The 25,215-nt window shown below is 41.8% G+C and overlaps 1 protein-coding gene across 13 annotated transcripts in view; it reads right to left on the bottom strand.

Moving 5' to 3' along the window:
• ABLIM1 (actin binding LIM protein 1) overlaps positions 1-25,215 on the bottom strand; it is a 298,002-nt gene that overhangs the window by 12,772 nt on the left and 260,015 nt on the right. For 5 of the 13 annotated variants that reach the window (XM_057735888.1, XM_057735886.1, XM_057735889.1 and 2 more), the window contains 6 exons: positions 23,435-23,512; positions 22,284-22,439; positions 18,395-18,430; positions 15,866-15,995; positions 3,641-3,688; positions 485-631 (listed from right to left, as the gene is read on the bottom strand). In XM_057735888.1, coding sequence (XP_057591871.1) covers positions 485-631; positions 3,641-3,688; positions 15,866-15,995; positions 18,395-18,430; positions 22,284-22,439; positions 23,435-23,512 — 595 coding nt within the window. Of the gene's footprint in view, positions 1-484; positions 632-3,640; positions 3,689-5,341; positions 5,447-15,865; positions 15,996-18,394; positions 18,431-22,283; positions 22,440-23,434; positions 23,513-25,215 lie in introns of all 13 variants that reach the window. The other 8 variants (XM_057735896.1, XM_057735898.1, XM_057735890.1 and 5 more) reach the window with 6 other exon arrangements.

Genomic DNA, 25,215 nt, shown 5'->3' with positions numbered 1-25,215 from the left:
AGGAATGGAGAACGTGATCAGGCAAGAAAAATGAAAGTGCTTCAGTGTTAAGATTGGTTGTTAAGAGAATTGTAATTACATCCCAGAAATCGTCTAAAACAAACACTTCAAAGAAGTCACACTTCTGTGGACACTCAGTAAATCCACCCACTATATTCTAACTATATAGAACAAAGTTTTTGGCAGGAAGCGTTGATGCAACTATGTTCAAAAGAGTTACTGATTTTACAATAATAACTGAGAGTCCACGCAAAACACCCGTTTTAGACCAGTTCTGCACCTCAGTGGGTTTGGTTAGCATAAGGCTCTGGTGGTTTTGCACACACGTTAATACTACATTAGTTCTTTTCACTGTTCTACCTCTTGGTCATACTTTTCTTAAAAATCTTTGCACTAGGACATGTTTCCTTGTGTATTTTTAAGCATTGCATTTTGAGATCTCCTAGCAATTTGTCCATTTGGTTTAGCTGCTACAGGTGCATACCTACGGCGGCAAGTGAGGGGGGACCAGGCCAGTGGTCCGTCTCAATCTTTGGTATCTCGCTGGGGTCTGGAGCCTGGGCTGCTGGGAACTTGGAAAACTTGATGATGTCTTCTGAAGACTTGCTCTGGGCTGCCAAGGCAGCTGCATCTGGATGAGAATCAGGGGCAGCTTAGCTATCGGTCTGCAAGGCCATGTTGGTACAATCTTCTCACATAGTTTTCTTGTGCTCTGGCAGAAGTGTCAACTCCAGAAAGCTGTTTATCACCGTTATCGATTGCCCAGTCACTAACAGTGCTCAGCGACAACTCAACTCATTTTCCTTATGTTCTGCCAGAAGCAAAGCTTCATTCTACATCTGTTCTACATCTGAGAAACCTTGTTCTAGAGCTGTGCAGTCCAATACTGGATTGAGCTGCATGTGGCTATTTACGTTTTAATTAATACAATGAAACAAAACAAAATGATTCATAAAATTAAAATTCAGTTCCTCAGTGGCACTAGCCACATTTTATGGGATCCCTACCCACACTACTGTGATTAGCAGCTACTGTACTGGACAGTATAAATACAGAACATTTCCATCACCACAGAAAGTTCCATTGGACAATACTCTTCTAGAGCAATTAGAAATTTGAATTAGTAATTTGAAATTACAGAGGTAAGTGAAAAGCAAGACACGGTCATTTGACTGTAGGTGTTAATCATAAGAGAGCTGACTGGCTTTGGATCTTTACGGCTTCTTAGCCACAAAAATATTGGTCCGGTTCATTTTAATCCTTGCATATTGTATATGTGTCCTTGAGTCCTAGGTGAAATGGCAGCGGGAAAATCCACTGTCAGCTTGCAGGAATTTAGCCTTGAGACTCAGGTTTGCCATACCCACTCACTGTTTTGTTCAAGGGTCTGCATATACGAATGAGTCATCCAACTTTACAACAACAAAAGCCAGACTAGGAGCAGCATTAGTTCACAGAGGCCTTAATGGCTATGTTTGCAGGAGGAGTCACTGGCTTAGAGTCCCAAATGTCATCACAGAAACGGAGCAAAACAAACCAGGTTAAATGGTCAGTCCCTGCTTCTGGCTAATTTTGCAAACTGACCTGTAATGTTACTAAACATTTCAATATACATTTATAATGCTATAAATAAAACGCGCCCCTCTCCCGGGGCTCTTTCAGATTTTTAAATCTGGAAATAACTCTTTCAACTTTCAGCTCCAATTCTTCATTTTTTTAAGTAACCTTCTGGGTCTCAGTTTTCTTAAGTATCTTGATGGAGGTCGCCATGTATAATAATAAGGTGTAAATTCTCAGCCAGGCATGGAACAGTGTTTTTCTCTAACCTCATGAGAAAAAAATGATAAATTCAACTTGGAAAACACTGCATACTATATATCCTCTTCTTAAAGAAGGACAGTATGTGTCAGCATATTAAAGATTAAGAAGTGTGACTTTATTTAAATCTAGCATTTTCCAAATGCACGAGGCACAGACACTAGTTTTTGGTATGACATCTATTTCTATCATGTAGAACTGCTCTTTTGCAGAATGTCCTTTTGGGATGTACCGCTCTGGTTGTGCTACTCTTAATTACAACAGACTGAAAGAAAGTAAAGTCAAAGTCAATTTCACAAAAAGAAGCCAATTAATCCCTTCCAAATGAACAACCTAACATTATCCGATCTCTTTAAATCCTAATTATTTGATTATTTTCATTTGGCGAGGCAGGGTCTCAGAAATTTTAGCATTTAAAAAAGTCTCTAAATTGATAAATCAAACTTGGGAATCATACTTAAATTTAAAAAAAAAAAAAAAAAGGCCAGACTTCAAACAGTACTTACTCATTAGAATTGGTGAGGTCAGTAAACATTCACATGTTAATGAGTGGGTGAGAAGACAATAAACCATAAAAAAGCAAACAAAAACAATGTTAACAAACTTAAAAAAGCAAGCACAGGGTGTAAACTCTTAAAAAAAAAACACACAAGTGAAAAAACAAATCATAGTTCTAGAACCATTACAATACATAAATTCTCTTTTTTCCCCTAGAAAGTTGGCCTGAAATTTTTTTCCTTTTTGCCTTTTCAGCTTTATTTGCTTTTCATGTCATCCTAAACCTTCAGGACTCATTAATGTCAACTGGATTCTAAAGGCAGCCTTCAAATTTCCAGGCGCAATTTGTGTATAATTTCTGAAATCACCTGAAGACCAGTCTTGGCTTTCTACCCATTCACAAAGATTTATAGCAGCTGAATCTACAGAGACCTAATAACGGTGGAGGGAAATGTGATTTACTAAGAGTAATATGATTTCCTGGGTTTAAAAATTCTATATTCCCAGAAAAGGAAAACGCAATTATAAATCCACATCAGTGGTTCCTAGTTTGCAGGAATTTCAAAGACAAGCTGGCCTAATGCACTGATTTTTGCAGATGAGAGAACTGAGGGACAGAGATTATGTCTGTGATATCACAGAGCCATTCAGATGAAGAGCTGGGATCAAGGCTAGGGCCTCTGTCTCCTCGTGAGTTCCGTCCACTCTACCACAGGGTGCATACACCTGCATGTCCCATCAGAAACTGGGGAACTGGACAGTCAGGCTGATGGACGCTTGGTCAATTAAATTTTTTTTTTTTTTAGCCACGTGGCTTGTGGTATCTTAGTTCCCTGACAAGGGATCGAACCCCTGCCCCCTGCAATGGAAGTGTGGAGTCCTAACCACTGGAACGCCAGGGAATTCCTTTGGTCAAATTCATTTTTAGGTAGCTAGCTTTCACTAGTTTTAATTAGTTAAACTAACAGCAAGCTCATCAAAATTATCAGAGTGGTTGGTTAAAATATCTGACAGCCCCCCAAAAAGGTCTTATTAGGGAGCTTGTGAATTACTGTGTGACCATACCTCCCCTTCCCTACGAGTGAAATGATACATGGTTTGATGAGCTCAGAAATGGGCTAGGAATTTCCTAATCCAGCTAAGTGTTCTCTATCTAGAAAAACTGACTTCACAATATTTGTATTTTAGGAGGTCACAAAAGCATAATACGCTGGATGGCCCAGTTTGATTCTCAAAAGCAGCAGCAGATAAGCCTTTCAGAGGACAGCAAGGAGTTCAGCTGACGTTGCTACTCAAAAGCTACACGGAGGAAAGCGGGTTTTACCATGCTGTTTGTAGATGGGTGGTTTTCGGTAAATGTTGATCCCTTGATCTGTGGAAATGAAAAGCAAAGGTGTGTGATTATGGGAACCCATTCAGCGATGGGAAAAACAGATCAACCAAAAGGTAAACCAAACTGAAGGCTCTTGAACAAAAATAACCCAGAAGGTTAATTTCTGTATTACAAAGATTGAGGTCACTGGAAGAAGGAATTACAGGAATGAGTGAATTACTATAGACATGTGACATGAAATCCTTTGTAATACATCTTAGGATATAGAGAGATGTCATTCACTCACGAGGCATTTATTTCAAATACACACCGTACTGAAAGTAGGGTTAGAACAGGAAGAAATGCAAGCAGTGGAGATACTGTGATGGTGAGGAAGACGTAACCAGTTTGGGGAAAATCCCCAAATTGCTACTGTCTAGAAATTGAGCTCCCAGCAGAGACCAGTGGCTCAATTTACTTTTCAACTAATGAGTGGAACAGTGGAAAGCGATGTAGTAAAATTAAGAGTATATTTTTGTAAAACACAGAAACAGTTTTTAGGTGCAAGGCCAGTCTGATGTATTGACAGGATGTTTGACAAACTCCTAACGTGTATAGGCCAAATTTTAAAAAAGAAAGGAAGAGAGATGCCAAATATTATTCACATATTTATATAGAACCCCATTTGATTATACAACCATTTCACTTTGACTGCAAACACTCAGGAGGCTTCAAAAGGTTTCCCAGAATCTTGGGCACTGAATCCTGGTGGGGCATTCTTCATGCAAAAAAGTCACAAATGTTCAACACTGATTTTCAAGGTTCGATGGAACTTTGTTTTGAAAAGGCAGTCCTATCTCAGCGGTATGAATACCATTGAACTTTCCTATGTTTTAGGTAAGTTTGGAATGCAAAAGAGAAAAACTACTACAGATTCCAAATATGTATGGTAACATTAACATAATGGGTAATTTATTAAACCACTTTCAGTAGCTAAATGAAGCAAAACAATGTACTTATGACGGTAAAATAAAATCATGACTTCCAATGGCCAATCTTGCCTTCACAAATTGAGCTGACCCTAAATATTAAGATACTGATGGGTTCTGATTTTTCCAGTTGCTGATGGCAAATTACTATTTGTATCATGACAGCAAAGCTTATAGCAGCAAGCCTAAATTGCAAGATATCTTTGTGGGCTGTGGAGGTGGTTAGTTGGTTATACACTGCAGAAAGACCCTCCAAATGACCCAATTTTACAGCTCCCTGAAAAGTCCATAGAAAGAATCTCCACACTGGAGACAAACAGATAAAATGCTGTGGTTCGATCTTTAGGATGAGAGGATAACTAGACTGTCACCGTGATCGTCAATGACACTAAACCACAGAATGGCATCTTAGAAGGTACCATTATAAGAGTAAGATTAAAATTTTGGTCAAAACAAAACAAAGCAACTCAACCCTCATTCCTTCACCCTCTGCCTCCCATCCCCCTTCAAAAATTTTAGAGAAAACGTAAACCTTCAATACAGTCCTGTCATTTCACACACAAAGCTTTTGAAAGGCCTTCTAGGTCAGATCCTGCAATTTAGGGTTTGTTGACTGTGAGCATCTCTATTAGAAGAGCATGAGAAATGGAGACAAGACAGAGGTGACAAGGCTACATTCTACACGGCGACAGGACACCAAGACACAGACCATGTCAGCTCCTACCTGGAACATGGAAATGTTTAGGGGCCTGAGCGTAAGTTGGAGTGAGAGGGCGGCTGTCTGGCCGGTAAGGGAGAGGGGAGTTCCGGCCGCTGGACGGCTCATTGCCTCCAATGAGAAGAATGGAGAAAACAAAATGAGAGAAGGAAGAGCAAGAAAGAAAACAAAGCCAGCATAATAAAAATTCAAAACAAACCAGAAGGACGCACATCAAAAAGGAGAAACCAAAGAAACAAACTCAATCCATCAACTTGGCTCACAAAGGTGATTGGTTGAATTTTCCAAAAGAGAGATTTGAGTTCAGGTGGAAGTAGGTTAAAAGCAGCGAGCGGTCAGATGCATCATTCCAATGGCATGCAGTTGAAGGCTGTGAGCTGGCAGCAAACTGATTAGATGGAAAGTACATTAAGAGGCATGGAAAGTCACTTGCTAATGATTCAGAGTCAGTCGTCAGATGGTTACATCCCCAGCACGTGAAGGGGTGGGATACGCAAACCCAAAGGCAATCACTTCCGGGCGTGACGGCCGAGGCTGGCAACCAGAATCTGTTTCTCTGAACAGAAGGCCGAGTCTGGGAACCTGTGTGCTCACCTCGTCCTTCCTCTGAGCAGCACAAAGAACCTTCATTGCAGCCTATGTTTCTGTGGCCTCACTTTGAAATACACACGATAGAGTCACACCCCTTTCTTTCAGGTACTCTGGGACCCCTTATACCTCTCTCCATCTCTCTCTTAAAGATGAGGCTCCACCCAGTCTAAAAATTCCATTGGTGAGACACTTACTGAGCATCTACTATGGCTGGGCAGTGAGCTTCGACTGAGGCTATGTAGGCGAATGAGATGTGGTGCCTGGGTGCAAGGGGCTCAGGGTCTACCTAAGGAGACAAACTTAAAACAAACAGGTATACGAAACACTATATACATGCTTACTTGGGGGTATATGAAAAATTCTACGGCCCTCAGATGAAGGTGCCACTGATTTTTCAGAAAGGCTACAGAAAGATGTTAGAATTGAGTTGGTCATTGAAGAGTACGCTCACCAGGTGGGTGGGTGGCTGGAGGGGTGAGAAGGTCCAGCTTCTAGGGAGCCAGAACATCACCGGGAAGGAAGGGCCACGGTGTGTGGGAGCAACAGGACGAGACTGTGTGGCTGGGCAGCATGGTGTTCTTAGATGAGGGGGTGGGGTGGGGAAGAGGCTAGAAAGTGCTGCTGGGCTTGCCTGCGAAAGCCTTGAGAACCAGCCCCAGAGCCACCATCACTCCCTCTGATGAGAATTGCTTGGGTGAACTGAGACTTGTGCAAAATCAGAAATAGATCAGCTCTTACCCCCTTTTTTCTCCTTCCCCCACGACTGAGCAAACATCTGTGCAAGAATACACCAGAAAAGGTAGGACTATCAAAAGTTAATGAATTAGTAATGTAATTACTTTTATGATTGAGTTTTAAGGGTTCTTTACATATTCTGGATACAAGTCTCTTATCAGATATATGATTTGCAAATATTTTCTACCATTTTGTGGTTGTCTTTTACTTTCTTGATAGTGTTCTTTGAAGCACAAAAGCTTTCAATTTTGATAAAGTCCAATTTATCTATAAATTAAAGCTAACAATTTTAAATAAATCATAGATCTTCAGAAAACAGTGCAGGAATCAATTTCTTTCTTTTTTCACTTTGTTTTAAATTTTTTTTTTTTTTTTTCAGTCGTGGCTCTCAGGCTCTAGAGCCCAGGCTCAGTAGTTGTGGCACACAGGCCTAGTTGCTCTGCAGCATATGAGATCCTCCCAGTCCAGGGACTGACCTGTGTACCCTGCATTCACAGGCAGATTCCCAACCACTGTGCCACCAGGGAAGCCTCTATAATTTTTTTTAAATTGAGATGTAACTGACATATAACATTGTATTAGTTTCAAGTGTACGAGAGCCAATTTCTTCAAATAAGTCAAACTTTTAAATCTGGCCAGCAATGCATGAAAGATGTCAATTGCTGGAGTTTCAAAATAACATGTTTAACAGACTTTTAACTTTTCAAAATGTACAGCTTTAGACAACCAGAGCACAGATCTGTATCAAATGGGCAGTAGATCTGAATTTGTTAGTCTCAAATTTAGATTCCAGGTTTTTGGTTATCATGTTCTAAAACTTTTGTCTTTTTTTTTTTCTTTTTCAAGAGTCAGTTTAGCATCCAGCTCCCAATATATTATAACGCTGACTTTACTAAAGTCAGATACTAGCTTTTCAAAATTATGAAGCTTCACCCCAAACCCCGATCTATTAAAAACTCATTTAAAGAAAATGTTGTTTCATTTACTATCGCTCTCCTAAAGAGAAATAACTAGCTCATGTCTGAAAAAATGGGTGTAAAAAACACAGGTGGAGGGCAAGCAGGGGAAGGGAGAATATAGTTTACGTCTGGAAGGAAACCCTGCTTTAAACCTAAGGCCGAATCAGAACTAGGTCTCATGTACCTTCATGTGTTCAGCACAGTGCCCGGTCCAGACTAAGTGCTTAATAGGTGTCTGTGAATGAATGACTGAAGTAGGTCAACTAATTAATTCTACAGCAATGAATGACCTAATTCAGTGAGCACCGCTGCAGGATCAACCATCACCTTTCTCTTAATTAAAGGCAGCCAGATGCTAGGAACACGGCAATGGGATCACAGCAGTGCCTTTTTATTTATTTATTTTTTCTTAAACAGCTTTCCCTAGAGTTGTTCCTCAATAACCCCAATTTAATTGTTTCGCTTCAGAAGAATCCTTTACTCCCACAGACATTAGAAATTATTCACAAGAATAATCCATAATTGAAAAAAGAGAATAATTCTTAAGGGCTATTCTCAAAAGAAGTTCTAGAGAGACTCAACTTTCTTGCTTTATTTGAGCTCTTTGGGGGAAGACTCTGCATATCCTGAGCTACTGCTTCGGAACCACACCGCTCCCTGCCCTTACTCCTGCACCCCGCCCTTACTCCTGCACCCCTAACCCTCCTGTACTTGTAGAACACCAGATTTTGGGGGGAGGGGAATGTTCTCACAGGTTCGGGTTATAATATCCAATCAAATGAAGCTCCATTAAATTTGTTCTGATAGTTATTAGCCAGGGTCACGCACACACAGTATCAGCTGCATACCTGGGACATCTAGGTTTAAGCTCATTAGAATTAGCATTTGCCCAAGTATTAAAAGCCTTTCCATCATTAAGATGCTCCGCTGGGGAGTGGTGGTAGAAGCCCATCACTTCGAAGGTTGATGGCGCTCAACAGCTACGGAGCCACTGTCTGAATTCCCCAAGGGTGGATTCTGGCTGAATGATGCCTCCAGTTACTGGGCAGAGTTTTTATTTGGCAACATATGTTCAGCGACCTTTCTAGTGGCTAGAAAAAAACACTACTATGTTCAAGTCTTTGTAAGTAGATTTAACTCTATAATCATTAAAACTTCCCATGAGACATTTAAAAACACTAGGTAAACAGATACTCAGCAACACACCCATCTAAGTGGTCCTGCACAGTACAAGTTCTACGCATCACAACGGCTCGTTAGGAAAAAGGTCTTGGAGTACCTAATGGTGCCAGGTACCCAAATCTTAGTCCTTGAAACATGAAAGGCATTAAAAATTTTGGCATTAAAAAAAAAGTCTCAAGATGAGGCCTTTTCTAAGTTAAACACCCTTTCTTTAGCTGATAAAACTTTCCACTCTATCCTGGATGGAAATAACTGATGAAGGCCCTAAAAGGTTATTTTTGTGCTTAGTTCATTACTCAGGCAAAGTGACGTATGAGGCATCAGATGAAATATCATATATGGAAGGTATCATCGTCATCATAATCATCTATCAGCCTGGAGTCGACATTGTTTAAAAACAATATAATGCTGTATATATCATATAATATTGTATATGTCACACTCATAGCCATTTTGTTCCTTTAAATAAGTCCTTGCATTGGTTCACCTAATTTGTTAGTGATCTTAGCTACTGGGATGAGAAGCTACTATAGATATAGATATAGATATAGATATAGATATAGATATAGATATAGATATAGATATTTCTTGGTCTCCATTTTTAGCCCTTTCCACGTCAGCCTAATAGGCCAATTTTTCAGTCCCTGGGAGATCATTCACTGGCAGGATTCCCACTGTACTTACTAACAAATTCAAATGCTCCGTCCTACTTTTATTCTTCTTTTCAGCACCCTGGGAGCCTCAGTGACAAATTCTAAGACAAGTCATCTAAATGGCAATGCTTGTGTCTGCTGTGGGAATTGGCTGGCACCCACTTAACTTCTGGACTCTAAGTGCTTCTGTTCCGATACGTAAACTCTGAGGGGACCTCAAAGTTGGCAGCATCTAGAATTTCATGACAGAGTCTCAAGATTACTGGTTCTTGTTTAAAGCTTCAATAAGTGTTATGGTTTCCTGCAGCAAGTGTCAAATACATATTTGCATCATAGCCACAAATATCTATGGCAAAACAGGGAAGATTTCTTTCAAGGAGACAATATATGTAGCCCCCCGCTGTGTGCAAATCTGATTCATGGACACACAAGGTAACGTCCAACAGTATTTCAAAGGGAAAGGAAGAGAAACTCTGCAAACGTGGCACAAAGCCCAAAACAAGGTAAAAATAGTTTTTCCAAAGAGGCATGCACTTGTCCAAAAGGGCCAACAATGATATACTGATATAGAATGAAGCTGCAAGGAAGGTCAGAGAACAGAAATAAAAACACAATGGAAAACAAGATGGGCATTACAGAAAATGGATGGGGAAGCCAATGAGAGAGAGAAAGCTGGTGATGTGCATCTCAGTTCTACACCCATGCAGGTGTCCTCAGCTCAGTGGACCCTGGGGGCCTGGGCCACATGCGTCTGAAATAAGGGCCAAGAATTGGACTTGGGCAATGGGAGGTAGTCTTCTGGTTGCCAGAGCGGCAAGGGGACCCCTGCTTTCAGTGACACCTTCTTGAGATGGACAGCCTATCCTGGGGTCCTCAAGATCCTTGGCTTACATTTGTTTTAAAAATAATTTCCCTGAGATTACAAAACAAGCTCTAAGATAAACAGCGATTGTTCCAATGAAGAGCCATGGAAAACCCTGGGAGACTTTGCTCCTTTAAAGATATCTTAGATGTGTTTCTCTAATGGCCTGTTCCCCTTGTGCTGGAGAGGACTTTCATGTAAATGGATACATGTTTTACAAAATAACTAAGACGTAATTCCTTGGAGAATCTGTATTTAGCTATTCAACTAAACTAGGCTTTTAAAGAAATATCTTTAATATACAAATTCTGCATGATTGATTTTATAGTTTAGCAAAAAGCTGATTTTAAAACTACGTATATACTGTTATGCACATTATATTTTGTATCTGAAGTATATAAACTATTTCACCTGAACAAACTGTAGGCATATATCCAGTAAAAAGAAAATGGGAGAGAGACTACTAGATATTTTTTAAGTGTAAGCTTGAAGCCACAAACTATTTCTTTCTATAATTTAAACCTATACTATTTGACTGTGTACTTCGAATTCAGACTGAAAACAGAAAAGACTGCATATCTACATTTTTAATAAAGCACCATTTAGGCACACTGAGGTACTGTAATTTTCACAGCCACTTGGTATTTCTATTGAAAAGTAAACATTTGTTAATTTTGTAGTTTAAGTGCCTAAAAGTAGCTGTTTGGCTCAGCCTCCATACGAATGCAATTTTCTAGTTAAAAAGAGATGGAAAGTAAAAGTTTGCTTTAAAAATTATACTTCATGTATAGTATTTATACTGAAACACACCCCCTAATAGGAATGAGGGATAAGAAGGCTTGGGGTCTATCTAGTCCTGGTGCTGTCACTTCCTAGCTGTGAGTCCTTGGCCGCGTCACTTAACCAGAGCCTCAGCTCTTCATCCACCCCCATGCCTGCCCCCTGCTACTGTACTTCACAGGGATGCTGTGAAGAGTGATGGATTGATGCAACCGGAAGTGCTCTAAGAGCACCATGCCGAGGGGGAAATCACAGAGGGACCAGAGTTGAGTGTGCGCTACACACCAGGGTGTTTCACCTTGCCAGCTACAACACTTGCCACCTAACTCTACAAGGATTACATCACGAGCTACTGCAGCTGCTGACCTTCAACACCCCTTGAAAGGAGTTCAGCGGTGGAGATCCGGAATGAGGCCCTCTGTGCTCTGGGAAAAACTGGCAGAACAGGTCTTCAGATAGTTAGAAACTTTCAGGAGAAGATTTTATGAGCCCAATTCTCCCATCTCCTCATATCTTGAAAAGCACTGAAATCCTTCATGGTGACGTCTACTCCTCATGACAGGCAGCAACCTTCTGCAAAGAATAGGTGCCTGACTGCATGTACTCTCCCTTCACCAAAATCCCATAAATACGGACCTTCCCCCCTACCTCTCTGGAGTGGTTTCTCAGAGCTATCTGAAGTGCTGTCTCATTTTGCCCCAAATAAAACTTAACTCACAACTCTCATGTTGTGCATTTTCTTTTTCAGTAGACAACCTCACACACCCCCATACCCTAGGAGAGGTTTCATAGATGAGGCTAGCGGCACTCAAAAGGTTAAGTCGACAATCCAAGGTCCCACAGCTGGCAAGTAACAGAGATAATATTCAAACCCAGGACTCCAGTATCCACATGGGTGCCCATCTTTCCATAAGGCTGCACACAGACATGAGGGTATTGAGTCTTGATATTCTGTGATGTGTTCTTTGTACAAACTATGTATAACTTCACAGGGCACATGACATTTTTCTTCCTACAAAAAATCTCTTCTGAAAGATGAACTATATAACAAGCAAACAAGGCAGTTTATATTTTAATGAATTAAAAATGTATTTCCCTTGCATATTAGAAGCAAACAAACAAAAATCTTAATTTGGCCGAGGACATCTATATTACAGTCTCTTTAAAATACATCTCTGAAGTTTTTTCCCCAATAATTTCCTATGATTGCATAGGCATTCTCTAAAGTATCATCTTGACATCTAAATAATAAAAGACTTTCCTCCCCAAATACTAAGTAGCAATAATAATTTTAAATAAGCTGTCGAGAATTTTAGAAAGTGCTGCACCTGCTGAAAAAAGACTGATCTCTTTACTAGTGGCAAATGGTGTGTGTCTTCAAATAAGCACGGCAGCAATGCTATTTTTACAGCACAGAAAATGCTAAAATTGCATGCTTATAAAATAATTGCAAACTGATAAGTGTAGTAAATTTGTATTTTAGGACTCAACTGAGTCCTAAAAATCCAAATGAGCAACAAGCTTGGGTAGATTACAAACGAAATTCAGTCAAAGAGCACAACATTCAGGCTGCTTGAGAAAGCGTTAGTGATGTGAGCTCTTAGAACTCGGGATTAGAATCCCCTTGGTCTGCCGTAAGACCCATGACGACATCTGAGCTTGCCTGCTATTCCCTCCTTAAGCTATTTTTTTTCGGTTAATTTGGTTCAAATTAAGATTATGGAAAAAGTTAGCATCCTCTGGGAGCTCCTACTTATTTGAAACCATGGCCCCTTGGTGATCCCTTTGGGGCTTTTGCCTTCCCCGCCATGTAAGGAGGACCGAGAATTTCGACTGAGGACGGCTAGGGAAGTGTAACAGACAATGAGAACAATGGGAATGGTATAGAGGAGGGCAGGAATGGGCAGGAACAGAAAACAGAAGGCAAAGCCCCTCTTCTCCATCATGCAGAAATCAGGACAAGTCAAAGGAAGATTACTCTAAGGGTTGGCTCAAGGAGAGAAATTTACGTTACGTTGCCATAATTCTGTCCAAACATTTTAATATTGTTACGTGGGCAAGCGGCTTATCCCCATTAAGACAACTTTGGAATCCTTGTTGCTGAATACTGCTGTGTTTTGCTGAGCCATATCACGTGTCAAAATCAGGAAGATTCCCCAGACATATATTATATTTTGCTTTTGACACGGAGAAAAACAAAATAATAATATATATTTTTCCTAAGCAGTAGATAACAAATTTTACGGTCTCAAATATACTTCCTGTTTCTTCACCTAGAGCCCTTAGAAATGACATATTTCTCCTAATGAGAGATGCTATGCCAGTTCTAAGATACGGCTGGGTGTAGTCATGATACACGCAGGCATGCTGAGAGGTCCAAAGCTCGGGGCTGACTCTTGGAGATACACCTTATTAGCCTTCCCAGGGTGCTAATAAATCTCCGCTATGCAGGGTGCTGCCTGGAGAAGCCTGCCTCCTTACCTTTGATATGGGGAAGGAAGTGGTGTCGGAAGGGGGAGTTGGGGCGGGAGTCGCTGTGGGCCGAGCTGAGGCTGCTGGTGCGCAGGAAGGACCTCTGCACACCAGGAGACAGCAGCTCTGTGCGGCAGGGACCAGGGGCAGGACAAGGTGGAAACAGAAAAGAAGAGCAGAAATTAACACAGGAGCAGGGACAACGCCATCGTTCCAAGGGAGAAAAAAAAAATAAAGAACGTTAATCAGGAGTCTGAAAAAGGAGAAAGGAAAAGGGGTTAAGAAGGCACCTGCAAAGGGTTAGGCAAAGTGGGGAGAGTCTGCAAATAGGTTCAGGTCAGGACAGAGTCATTCTCCGAGAATCAATGGCTTTAGTGGGAGTGAATGGCCACCAGGAGGTTCTGTGAGGATGACGCCAGCTACCCTTGAGCCAGGACTAGGCACGTCACTTAGACTCAACCATAGCTGTTTTTAAAAGGCACCTGACAAAACAGAACCCTCTGAAACACGTGAAAAAGTGACAATCATTTCAAGAACCTTGCAAAGACGTACTTATATGTAGGGGTCAGATTCTTTTTTTTTTTTTTTTTTTTTTTTAAAGCTGCAAACGTCTCCTACTAGAAGTTTAATTTTACTTTGCCTACATAGAAGGGAAACCTGTCTGTGTCCCCTGGGTAGCAAAGAGCTACCTATGATCCTGAGAATTGGGTAGTGGTGGTACCGGGGAGATGGAAACTTAGTTACGGACCATTAACCCAAACCCAGACCTAGGGATGTGCATCATCCCTGGCATCTAGGATGTATGGAGTGGATACGCCAAGGTGCTCTGTGCTGACCACGACCATGTTAGCAGAGCCCCACACTGAAAAAATAACCATGAGCCCTAAAAACTGGCATCACGCATGTCCATAACGTTATTGTGAAGGAGAAGTGCTTAGAAGGGGGAATGTTCTACAGGCTCTTGGCATCAGAACCATGCCCAACGAGGACATGACCTTTTAGGGAAACCACGTCCCCAAGTGACCACTCCCTCGCTATCCGGGGGTCTCTGGAACATCAATTTCCCGGCAACCCCGCATCCTTCTGACAAGGTCACGGCTGTGGTCTCAGTGACCTCAGGGTACGCCCATACGTAGGGCTGGTGGCATAAAGGATTTCTCATCACCCACTCAGACAATGGCTTAAATCCAAACCCAGGAATAAAAGGAGTATAACTGTATGTGAAGAATAAAAGGAATTCCTTTCCTGAAAAATTTTCCTTTAATGTAATTCAGCGAACACTGAGGAAATATTTATGAGTCTAGAGAAAACTGTACATTATTGAAGGATCAAATAGTAAAAACTTAATCCTCTATAAGCATTAAATCTATGGCTTTCAAGAGAAGACTGCAGCCTTTTTACATTCTGTTCACTTCCTTTGGTTTTATTTTATAAAACAAGTTAGCATGTGAATGGGCTTATTCTCATCAGCTGCACAAAAGCATGAGGCTTAAAATGAAGTCTCCGTAGACATATATCATCACCACATTTGTTTAGAAGCCAAAATCTTCCTTGGTGAATCTATGTCCCAGGAATCCTGGGTCTGTGCGGCATCTCCATTCTTTTTCTACTCCATGTGGGAGACGCCCACTAATAGTAAAAGGGACTACATTCTGCAGAGATAAAGGTCAAATAAGTCCATCACTCTTAATATTCCTTATCACAGTACATAGTAAATCTCTAGTATTTTTATGTTTTCCAAGTTTGATTAAAAATCTTAGGTTGGAAAGCATCTTAAAAGTTACCAAATACAACCCTGCGGGTGTATATGAGACTTCCTTCTAGCAGGTTCTTAACCATCTGGTCCCGCTTAGTAATATCATGTGCCTGGATGGGGAAATATAATAAACCCATCAATAAATGATTAATACTGGATTTTAGATGATGCTGATAAGCCTAAAAGGCACATCACCATATTTTCTTTTGGAGATCTCCATTTTAAGTCTCAAAGTGCTGAGATTTTCTTCACGTTTAAAAAAAAAAACACAAAAACAAAAAACCTCCTTTGCTTCTGGTTGTTCACTGTCAAAATGTAATTATTTCGTAAGTCACAATGAATATAACCATAAAATGACTCTTGTTTTAAGAAAAGAAATAACACAAACTATAGTGGGTTAGGAATTTTCGTTTTTCTCTGGGAGGGGGGCAGATATATTTGGCAGCCAGATTTTTAAATACACTATCAGTGGTGGGAAAAACAACCACATAGAAACACAGATGATTCTACAGAGTGAATCCTAAGAACAGGTGCCCTTACCAGGTCTGTGAAAATGCTGGGGAGAGCGAGACGTGGTTGGAGTGTAGCTGTGGCGGCTGTACACAGGGGAGTTGATGGAGCCCTGGCTGGTGGAGCGGTGCATCATCCGGTCCCGCCCGTCCTGGTACCCCTGGAAGCAAGTGCGAGAAAATAGGAGCATAAGACATACATTCAGGCTGTTGTCAAGTTCAAGTGAAATCAAGCTGCACCAAAGTCACCAAGGAACTATCATGTCTACCTGTTCATGTATAAACTTTAGGGTCATACTCCTTAACTAGGTATGCAAACGAGCATGGTTGGTGCATTTTGTTCAAAGCCTGTAGTACTTGTCTTTACCAAGATTTTAAGATGTAAAAATGATAAACTCCAATGTTGATAGAGCTCTGGGAAAAGAGGGAATAGTTCCAATGACCACACTTATATTGTGCTTTTCAGTTTTACATAGTATGTTCACATAGGTTGTATCATCAGATCTGCATCATAAGGAAGGTAGACATGGTATTACTTCCCTTCTCCACAAATGCGGAATGTTTCAGAAGATTCCAAGCAGATAAGAGACCCGTGTGCAGGTGTGTAGCTTGTACAGGTGGAGCCTGCTTCAGAACCAGCCTCCCGACTCTAATCTCAACCCTAGATTCAACCACCAACCCACACCATCATCCATGATATTGATCTGATGATGTTTTAAGTTGATCTTCCTGGAGAACAAGCTCGTGCTGGCCTCAAACCCAGTAATTCTACTTCTTTCCACTTTAGGAAGAAAATTCCTCCAAAAAATAAATTAATTAAAATGATCTTTAGGTGGACAAACTTCCTTAGATAGTTATAATGCCACAATTTATAAAGACAAAACTTTGTATTATGTGCTCAACAAAATTGGAGAATAATTAAGTTGCAGCATGTCAGTTTCATGGAATACAACAGCACCACAAGTCTGTCACCGTGTCCAAATCTAGAAAAGAATACTGTAGGTGTAAAGCACACACAAAAAATCATACACACACAAACATAACATAAAACTTAAAAAAAAGAATACAAGGACTGTTTTACATTTTAGGAATTTGTTGCCCTACGAAGTTTCTACTAGCACAATAAAAATAAAAGTTTGAAAAAAATGCATGAAAAAGGACTAAATTAAAACCTCAATAACCATGGATGTGTGAAATTTGAGAGCAAGAGGCAACTAAACTTTGATTTGATCCTAGTTGGCTGTAATAGTAAATTAAAACAACCAAACAAAATTCCCCCGATAACGTGCCTCAACCTCACAAGTGGTCAATAACACAAATGAATTCTTCACAACTTCAGCTGTAAACGATCAGAGTACTCCTAGAAATTAATTATTCATAGCACTGGGTCGTAAACTACTACAATACTACAGAGATTTTACCATCTCAAATTATAGCGATTACCTAAGATCAGACCAGTTTTATACAGACTATCCAGAAAGTTACTCGGCTTTACGACAAGACTATGGCTTTATTTATTATTATGATGATTACTTTTAGATGGGGGTAGACCTAACTCCTGAGGCGTCTGCTCACTGCGTGCATTAGGAAATGTTGAATAAGAAGAAGCACACTGAACAAACAGTCTCTCTATTATCATTATCTGTAACAGCTTCAGTGAAAGAAAGTGCTAGGTCGGACCCGGGCCATGCTCAGATCTGAGTTGGTCTGAGCGTGGGCCACTAATTCTGAAGCCACCCTCCAAGGGAAAAATTATGCTGGGACAAAAGAAAGTGCTTCTAAGGTCTCTGGTCACCAAGCAGGTAGTCACTGTGGGTGACAGCAAAACCAAGACACTCCTGGGACCAGGGGTATAGTGTGAAGGGGTTGTTTCATTTTATAGAACAGTATCAGCAGCTTCCTAAAGAAGCATTAATAAAATGGGTTGGAAGAGTAATTTGGGGGCTGTGTCTTTGGTGTTGGATGCTGCAGAGGGGAAGAGCATGTTTGGGTTGACAGGGGACCCGCAGCTCATGATGGAACCATCACTGACAACTCCATGTGATCCAGACACTTGGGAGGTTATTCCCGAAGGATGAGCCAGCCTGGTGGACTTGATAAAAGCCACTGTGTGATCTATTTACCTGGAGAAGGAGGACAGGACTATTGATTTTAGACTAAGAGGTCTGGCCTCCAATGAAGATGGCTCTGCTAATAGAAACACCATGGCCACTGTTGGGCATTTCAGATAATCCAGTAGGTTAGGACTCAGATCAACTAATTATGGTTGAGGGGAGAGAGCCCAACATTGGGACAAGTGGCTCCACTCTCTGCAGGCACTTTCCTACCACTCAGAGGTATAGTGTAAGGCTGGTTTTATCCCCTAGCCTCTATTTAAAAAGAAATTTACTTCTATGTCTTAGAGTCATATCTTACACGTGTAGAATCCTACATTCAACACAATCTTGTGCACAGTTTTTCTGCTCTTTGGTTTAATGTCCTTTTGCAAAAATTTGAGTCTGGGAAAGGTCCAATTAATTCCGCAATTCCACCCATTATAATTTTCAAAAATGGCACTTACTTCTGCTGATGGGGTAGGAGACAAAGTCCTTGGAGACTAGAAGAATAAGAGAGAATTAAAGTCGCGACATTTATTAACTCCTTTTCAGTTTTAATTAGAGTTGCTTATCAGAATCACCCGGAAACATTATTCAAAATACACATGCCAGGACCCTTGCCTGTCCCCATCTTCTGATGCAGTAAGTTGAGAGTGGGGTTCAGACAGGTATACAATGGCAAAGCTCCTGAGAGACTGAGGCGCACGTCTGCCTAAGAACTATGGGTTTTGGACGTATGTTGCGATGCTTTAGGTGATTAAGTTAGAGAAATTGGAACTATTTCCCCCATATGCTCAAACTATGCTGTTTACTACCATGAGTTAAAGTGTCTACTGAAACACAGAATTTGGTAAGCATGGCTGTTGACTCAATTATAACCACAGTAATCACATAATATGTTATAATGACCAGGTCTGTGGCATCCTTCCCTGGTGCCCTTGCCAACCTCATCACCATTCACCTTCTGGCTTCCATCCTTCCAGGCACACAGTCTTCCTCGGGGCAGTCAACAGACCAAGCCCTCTCCCACTGTGGGAAGACATTCGGGAACCTTTTTGATGTGGGCCGAGCGATGGGATTCTTGAGCAGTGGAGGAGCTGAGGGTGCGGGGCGTGGAGACTAATATCACCCTGTTTGGTCCTGAAGGATGGCTGGTTAGCCAAAGACGGGTAAGATTCCTCAGAGGAGGAACAACCTAAGACAGGCACAGCCGCAGAGGGGCCAACAGGGTTGGTGCATAGAACCTTCCTTATATCACCGTGTTTGGCCCTGGAGGATGACTGGTTAGCCAGAGACGGGTAAGATTCCTCAAGGGAGGAACAACCTAAGACAGGCACAGTCGCAGAGGGGCCAACACGGGTGGGGCACAGACCCCTAATATCTGAGAGAGGTCTCCTGCCCCCAGGGCTGTTTTGCTCTCCACCCCCAGCTCAGATCCACACCTGCTCAACTCGGACCCAGGAAGTAAACAAAGATAATTGCCTCAATCATGTGAGGCCTTTGACTGTTTATGAGTGTAACCTGAGAATGTTAGCCCACGAACTCAATAAAAGCAGCCTGGGATGAGTCAGCGGGGCTCTTGATCCGAGAGGTCTTGAGCCCCCCGGTCCCACTTTTCTCTTCAGTCTGTGTCTGTGTCTTCTTCAAGCTTGCGGCACCCGTCACTCACCTCGAGTCGCCGAGCTGGTCTCGGCATCCCACGTTAGGGCCTTTGCACTTGCTATGCCCTTTGCCAGCAGTGCTTTCCAGTCAGACACCTGCAGGGCTCACTCCCCATCTTCAGTGAGGTCTCTACACAAATGCACTACTACACAGTGCTTTCTGTGATCCTCCTCCTTAAAAGAGTAACCCGGCCCAGACATGCTTTCTCCTACTCTGCTTCATTTTCCCTCATAGCACTAGCACCCTGTAAAATTATGTTATGTCTCTGTCTGTCTATTATCTGTCTCCCGCATTACACTGCAAGCTCCATGAGGGCAAGGACTCCATTCATTTATAACCAAGTGTTCCCAGTGACTGAATCAGCTCCTGGCACATATTGGGTGCTCAATAAATATTTCCTAAATGAATAAGCAAAATGTTTATAATTAAAGTGCAGGAAGCTCTCAAATAGAAATGAAATGCAAACGAAGCATTCTGAAGAACACAGCCAGTGGTGGTTTTCCCAGTTTTAGAATTTGCCCCTTTTGCCCAATTTACAAGAAGCTGCTGGCCCTCCTGCACTCCAGACTTCCTTGAGCCCCATGGTCTGGTCTGCTCTGCCTTCTGGAGGCACAGATGGCTGCACAGAACTTCAAGCTTACTTCTCCAGTGTTTCTAAAATGGCACTATATGGATTCTCTGGAAAAAGTGTTAATAAATGAAGGAATCAATAACCAAACAGTTTGTAAACTTGTCTAAGTTGCCAGATTCACGTGTTGGGGAAGATTTCATGAATACGTCTGATTTCTGATTGGAGGGCATCCTCCCATCCAGACTCTAGGCTCAGAGAAACCCACAGGCCAGCTTTCTAGATTATAACAGGAATAATGTTGATTATGATGTCAGCCAGCATTTCTCTTGAGTACTTATTATGTGCCAGGTACTGTTATAATCTAAATATTTCACTTAATCCTTACAGAAGACCTCTAAGGTAGGTATTACTACTATCTTGAGTTTACAGATAAGGAGACCGAAATATGTAATTTTTCCCAAGTCATATGGAGAGTGAATATCACTGAACCCAGAAGTGTTCACTTCAAAGCTCAAACTTTTGGGCCCATAAAACCATAAAGCAACTCACCTCCCCTTGCTAGTATGACTTGAACACTAAGAAATTCTCATCCACTTGCTCAAGGACCAGCCCCTATGCCCTCTGTTCAGGAACCTGCCTTTGCCCCTTATGCTCTATGAAACTCTGTGCCTCCCAAAGGCAGCTGAAGGACCCAAGCCAATCAATGTGCACTTGAGGGCGGCTGTAGATGCAGTTACAACTATATGACCACTAGGTGGCACTACATGAAAACAGACACCGCTTCCTGCCCAATGGACCATTTCACTGCAGAGCTATGCTCTGGAATACAAACCCAGACTGGGAGGGGAAAAAAAATGTGTGTGTGTGTGTCTGTGTGTGTATATAATTATAAATAAATATAGACAATTATAAAACAATAAATACTATACATACATTATTGAGAATAAATTAAACAGAATTGCCACATTTTCATGACCTTTCTTCATCTAAGATCTCAAAGCACTGTGATGTTACAGATAGTTTACCATCGGTTTTAGCCTTGGTTGAATGGCTGATTTCACTCCGCTACCTGGGACATTGTCTGTGTGGACCCAAATCAGTCTATAGATGATTCCAACTTAATAAATACAAGGGAGAAAATGTAGAGTGAGTTGAATAGGCCAGGGGAAACAGACCAGAGCCCGTGAGACCTAGGGACAGAGAGGGGAGGGTCCCAAGGGGCTGAGGCTGTGCTCCAGCGTGTGGACTATTAATGCTGGGAAAATATTAATAAACCCCAAGAAAACAGGTAAAAACAACAGCAGTAGCTGCCATTTGCTGAACATTTACCACGCGTTACCACGAATCTGGCTCTCTGCTAATTGCTTTAATAATTAGGTAATATAGATCAGCTTTAATAGATGAAAAATTATCTGGATATATAGGAATTAACCTTTAATAGATAGCTTATTTTTTCCTAACATCCCATGGGGTAGATCCTGTCATCATCTGTTTTATAGATAAGGAAACTAGATCAGAATGGTTGTCTCATGGTCAAAGTCACATAACCAGCATGTGGAGTTCCTGGGTTGAGCCCAGGTAACTTGATTCCAGAACCCCAGCTCATACCACTGTGCTATACCATGGCCCTATTCTCCCTACTTTTTCTTTTCTTACACATTTTAACTATCTTACAATGCTGAAAACCGCAGCTGTCAAAATTTAGGAGGTGTGCTCTCTCTCTCCTTACAAACACCATGGAATATATTTTAGCTTGCCCCAAGACCAAGACCCCATCCCCCTCACCCACCGAGGACCCTCCGCCCAGCTCACAGACTCTCCCCTGACAACTTCGGCTTCCTTTCCAGCGTGCCGGCTCCACTAGCCTACAACCTGGTACTGATGCTTACTCATCCCACACTGCACTACTGTTTCCTGTGGTTGGTTTGCTCCCCTACCTCTCCAAGGGCAGGGATGGTGTGATGGGTTTTTGACTACCTCAAAGCACCTGGTACAGAAGCCTGCAAACAGTGGGTAACTGAAAGGACCCTCTGATTTATTTTTATTCCAGCCAGTAGTTTTTATACACATGACAAAAGAGAAATAAGTTGTACCACTCATAACTTCTGGGAATTTATTACCTCTCCCAGGCTCTGCCTCTCCTGTTTGTCATCATAGCCCGAAGAGTAGAAAGGCTCATAGGTAATAAGATCTGGACGTTCAATGTCATAAATTGCCTTGACCTTGGGAATGGCTGCTAAATCCTTGTAATCCAGGATTTCATTGTCCACTTTTGCCTGCCAAAGTTAAACAGAAAGAAAAATCACTCTGCCGTCTCATCTTTGGGGAACTACGGTTAGTGCATCTCATGTCTTGTTTAAAAAGTGAAAAACTTAAAAATAAACAAAACCCAAAACACTTTGCTTAGCATGGTCATACTCTACAAAGTTGCCCGTTTAAGACTCACAGACATAGAGAACAGACTTATGGTTGCCTAGGGGGAGGGAGGTTTGGGAGGGAAGAGTTGGGAGTGTGGGATTAGCAGATACAAACTATTATACATAGGATGGACAAACAACAAGGTCCTGCTGTAGAGCACAGGGAACTATATTCAATATCCTGTGATAAACCATAATGGCAAAGAATATGAAAAATAATGCATATATGTATAACTGAATCACTTTACAGTAGATAGTAACACAACACTGTAAGTCAACTATACTTTAATAAAATGAAAAAAAAGTTGCCCATTTATACCAGATATTAATCATGTTTTCATAAAAAGTCACCAAAAGCTTAGGAAAAAGCCTACGTAGAATTCGTCAGGTAGAGAAGCCTGCAAACCTTCAGGATTTCCTAAATTCACTACAGAGAAGGACAAGCTCAAACAGATGGTCAAAAATCCTCCCAGACAGCTAAAAACAAGAACTGCATATTTAACACACTAAATATTTAAAGACCTCTGTGGCAGAATTTAAGGACACTCAGGATCAGCATTATAAAATGTATAATTAATCCCCCAATATCTATATGCAAGTTAGGCAAGACAATTTAACTGCTGTATCACATCACTGCATTTTATAGGTCATCTACCCGATCACTCTATACTGATGGTCACATTCACAGAAACATTTGATGCCCTGGAGGAAAACGGGATTGCGGTGGCTGATCTACAAGAATGAAAACTGGATCTCATAACAGAAACAAAAATCATTTTGAATTATCCAGTCCACGCTGAGCACCTGCCACCTCCCCTGGCCCCGAAGCATCTCTTCCAGAAGCAGATACTTACATAGATAGTATGACCTGGGGAGCCAGGGATACTGGAGCCTGGTCTAGAATAAATGCTTTCGGAGGAAGTCCTGGTAGGCTGCAAAATAAAGTGACTTGTAAGATTTCAGACCATGGCTTCAGAATCAAGACGGGCCTAAGTCCCTACACTTCCCTGAAGACTAAGCTGGTTAAAAAAGAGAAAGAGGTTTAACTTTTCTGAATATGGGAAAACATAACCTAGAAAGAAAGGTCAATGAGAACTAGTTGTGCAATCAGCCTCGAAAATGCATTGGGGGGGGGTTTTCTTTTCCTCCTTGTCCCCTACAACACCTTCAAGCACATTCCTTCTCCAAGGCCACAATCCCGGCCCGAGTCACCACCTCTGCTCGTCTGGGTTCATGCGATGGCCTCTCCTGTGGGTTTCCTGCCTTCATTCTCACTCTCTTCAAATCTACTTGGCACCCAGTGGCCAGAGAGATCTTTGAAGGATGCCATTTGGATCGTCACTACCGTGCTTTTGGCTTCAGCATCCACATAGAATGAAATCACAGCTCCCAGGGCCTCGGGATTTTGGTGCCTTCCTCCTCCCCCATCACTCACTACCCACTGTCGTCACTCATAGGATGTGGTACAAGTCACAGCCTCCGGGTCCTTATCCTTGCTGCTGCCTCTGCCCCGAATGCTCTGATTCACAACTGGTTGATTTTTTTCCTCCTTTGGTCTTGCTTAAATATCACCTCCTCAGAGAAGCCTTCCCTGATCTTTCACTCCAGAGTTGGTGACCTTGTTGTTTTCTCTCACAGTATCATTCTCGCTTTTTCCTTCTTGAATAAAGTGTATAAATCTGTATTTGTTGGTTCCATCGCCATGTCAATCTCTCTCATTTCCTTTAGTTATGACCTCTGCCCTCAGCGGGTTTATTTTCCCACCACTCTATGCGCCTGACAGGTACAGAGAAGGCATAAATATCTGTTGCAGGAATGAACTAGAATTTATTATTTGTAAACAAAAACTCAGTGTGTGGATACTTGACTCATGTTAATTGCATGCTTTGAGCCTCACCACATGGAAGGTCACTGAGGGAAGGTATAAGGAAGTGCACAAGCTGAGATTAACTGCCCCCCACCGCTGCTGGGTACGTTCTGGAAAGCTCTGCAAAGAAGCCCAAAAGCCTGGTCTCGGAAGACTTGCTCCCCCTCCATGCAGCTATTTCTTGGACAGGACAATTTATACATCTATGTTAGGAACAGGACTTCTCCTCTTTGGTACCGTTTCTGCTGGTATTTCAGTACCTTGGACATGAGTGTAATGGAATCAAAAAACCCTCCTAAAAATCAAGGATGCTGCATCACTGTAGAACTCACATCTGAAACAAGGAAAGCAAACCCATCTGGCCAAGTGGAGGCAGGCAGTGATTAGACTCACCCTGACAGTAAGAATTCACTGGGGGGTTGTGACCAGCTGTTCTCGCCAGTGCCCCTGGTATCTCTGAGATAGAAGGGTGGAAGGGGCACAGCAGAGGTATGCCAGGCTCGACCCCTCCGGCCCTGCCCCCTGAGACCTGCCTCATACAAGCACTTTCCTCCTCGGGTGACGATTTTCCAATCACAGGCATATCTCGATGAGAAAATGCCCAAATCTGAGTACAGTGAAAAAGAAAGGATTCACATAACACGACTCACAAAGTCCAACTCCTGGATCCATTTCCAATCAAAACACACAAGTGGCACCACCAAAGTGCAGCCCTCCTCTAGAAAGAGATGCCACCTTTTCAGAAAGCTGAGCCAATAACCACCTCTG

This window comes from Hippopotamus amphibius, chromosome 5, assembly GCF_030028045.1.
Source record: "Hippopotamus amphibius kiboko isolate mHipAmp2 chromosome 5, mHipAmp2.hap2, whole genome shotgun sequence".
Taxonomy (NCBI): domain Eukaryota; kingdom Metazoa; phylum Chordata; class Mammalia; order Artiodactyla; family Hippopotamidae; genus Hippopotamus; species Hippopotamus amphibius.
The sequence above is the reverse complement of the archived record's forward strand: the minus strand, read 5'-3'. Positions and strand labels throughout refer to the sequence as shown.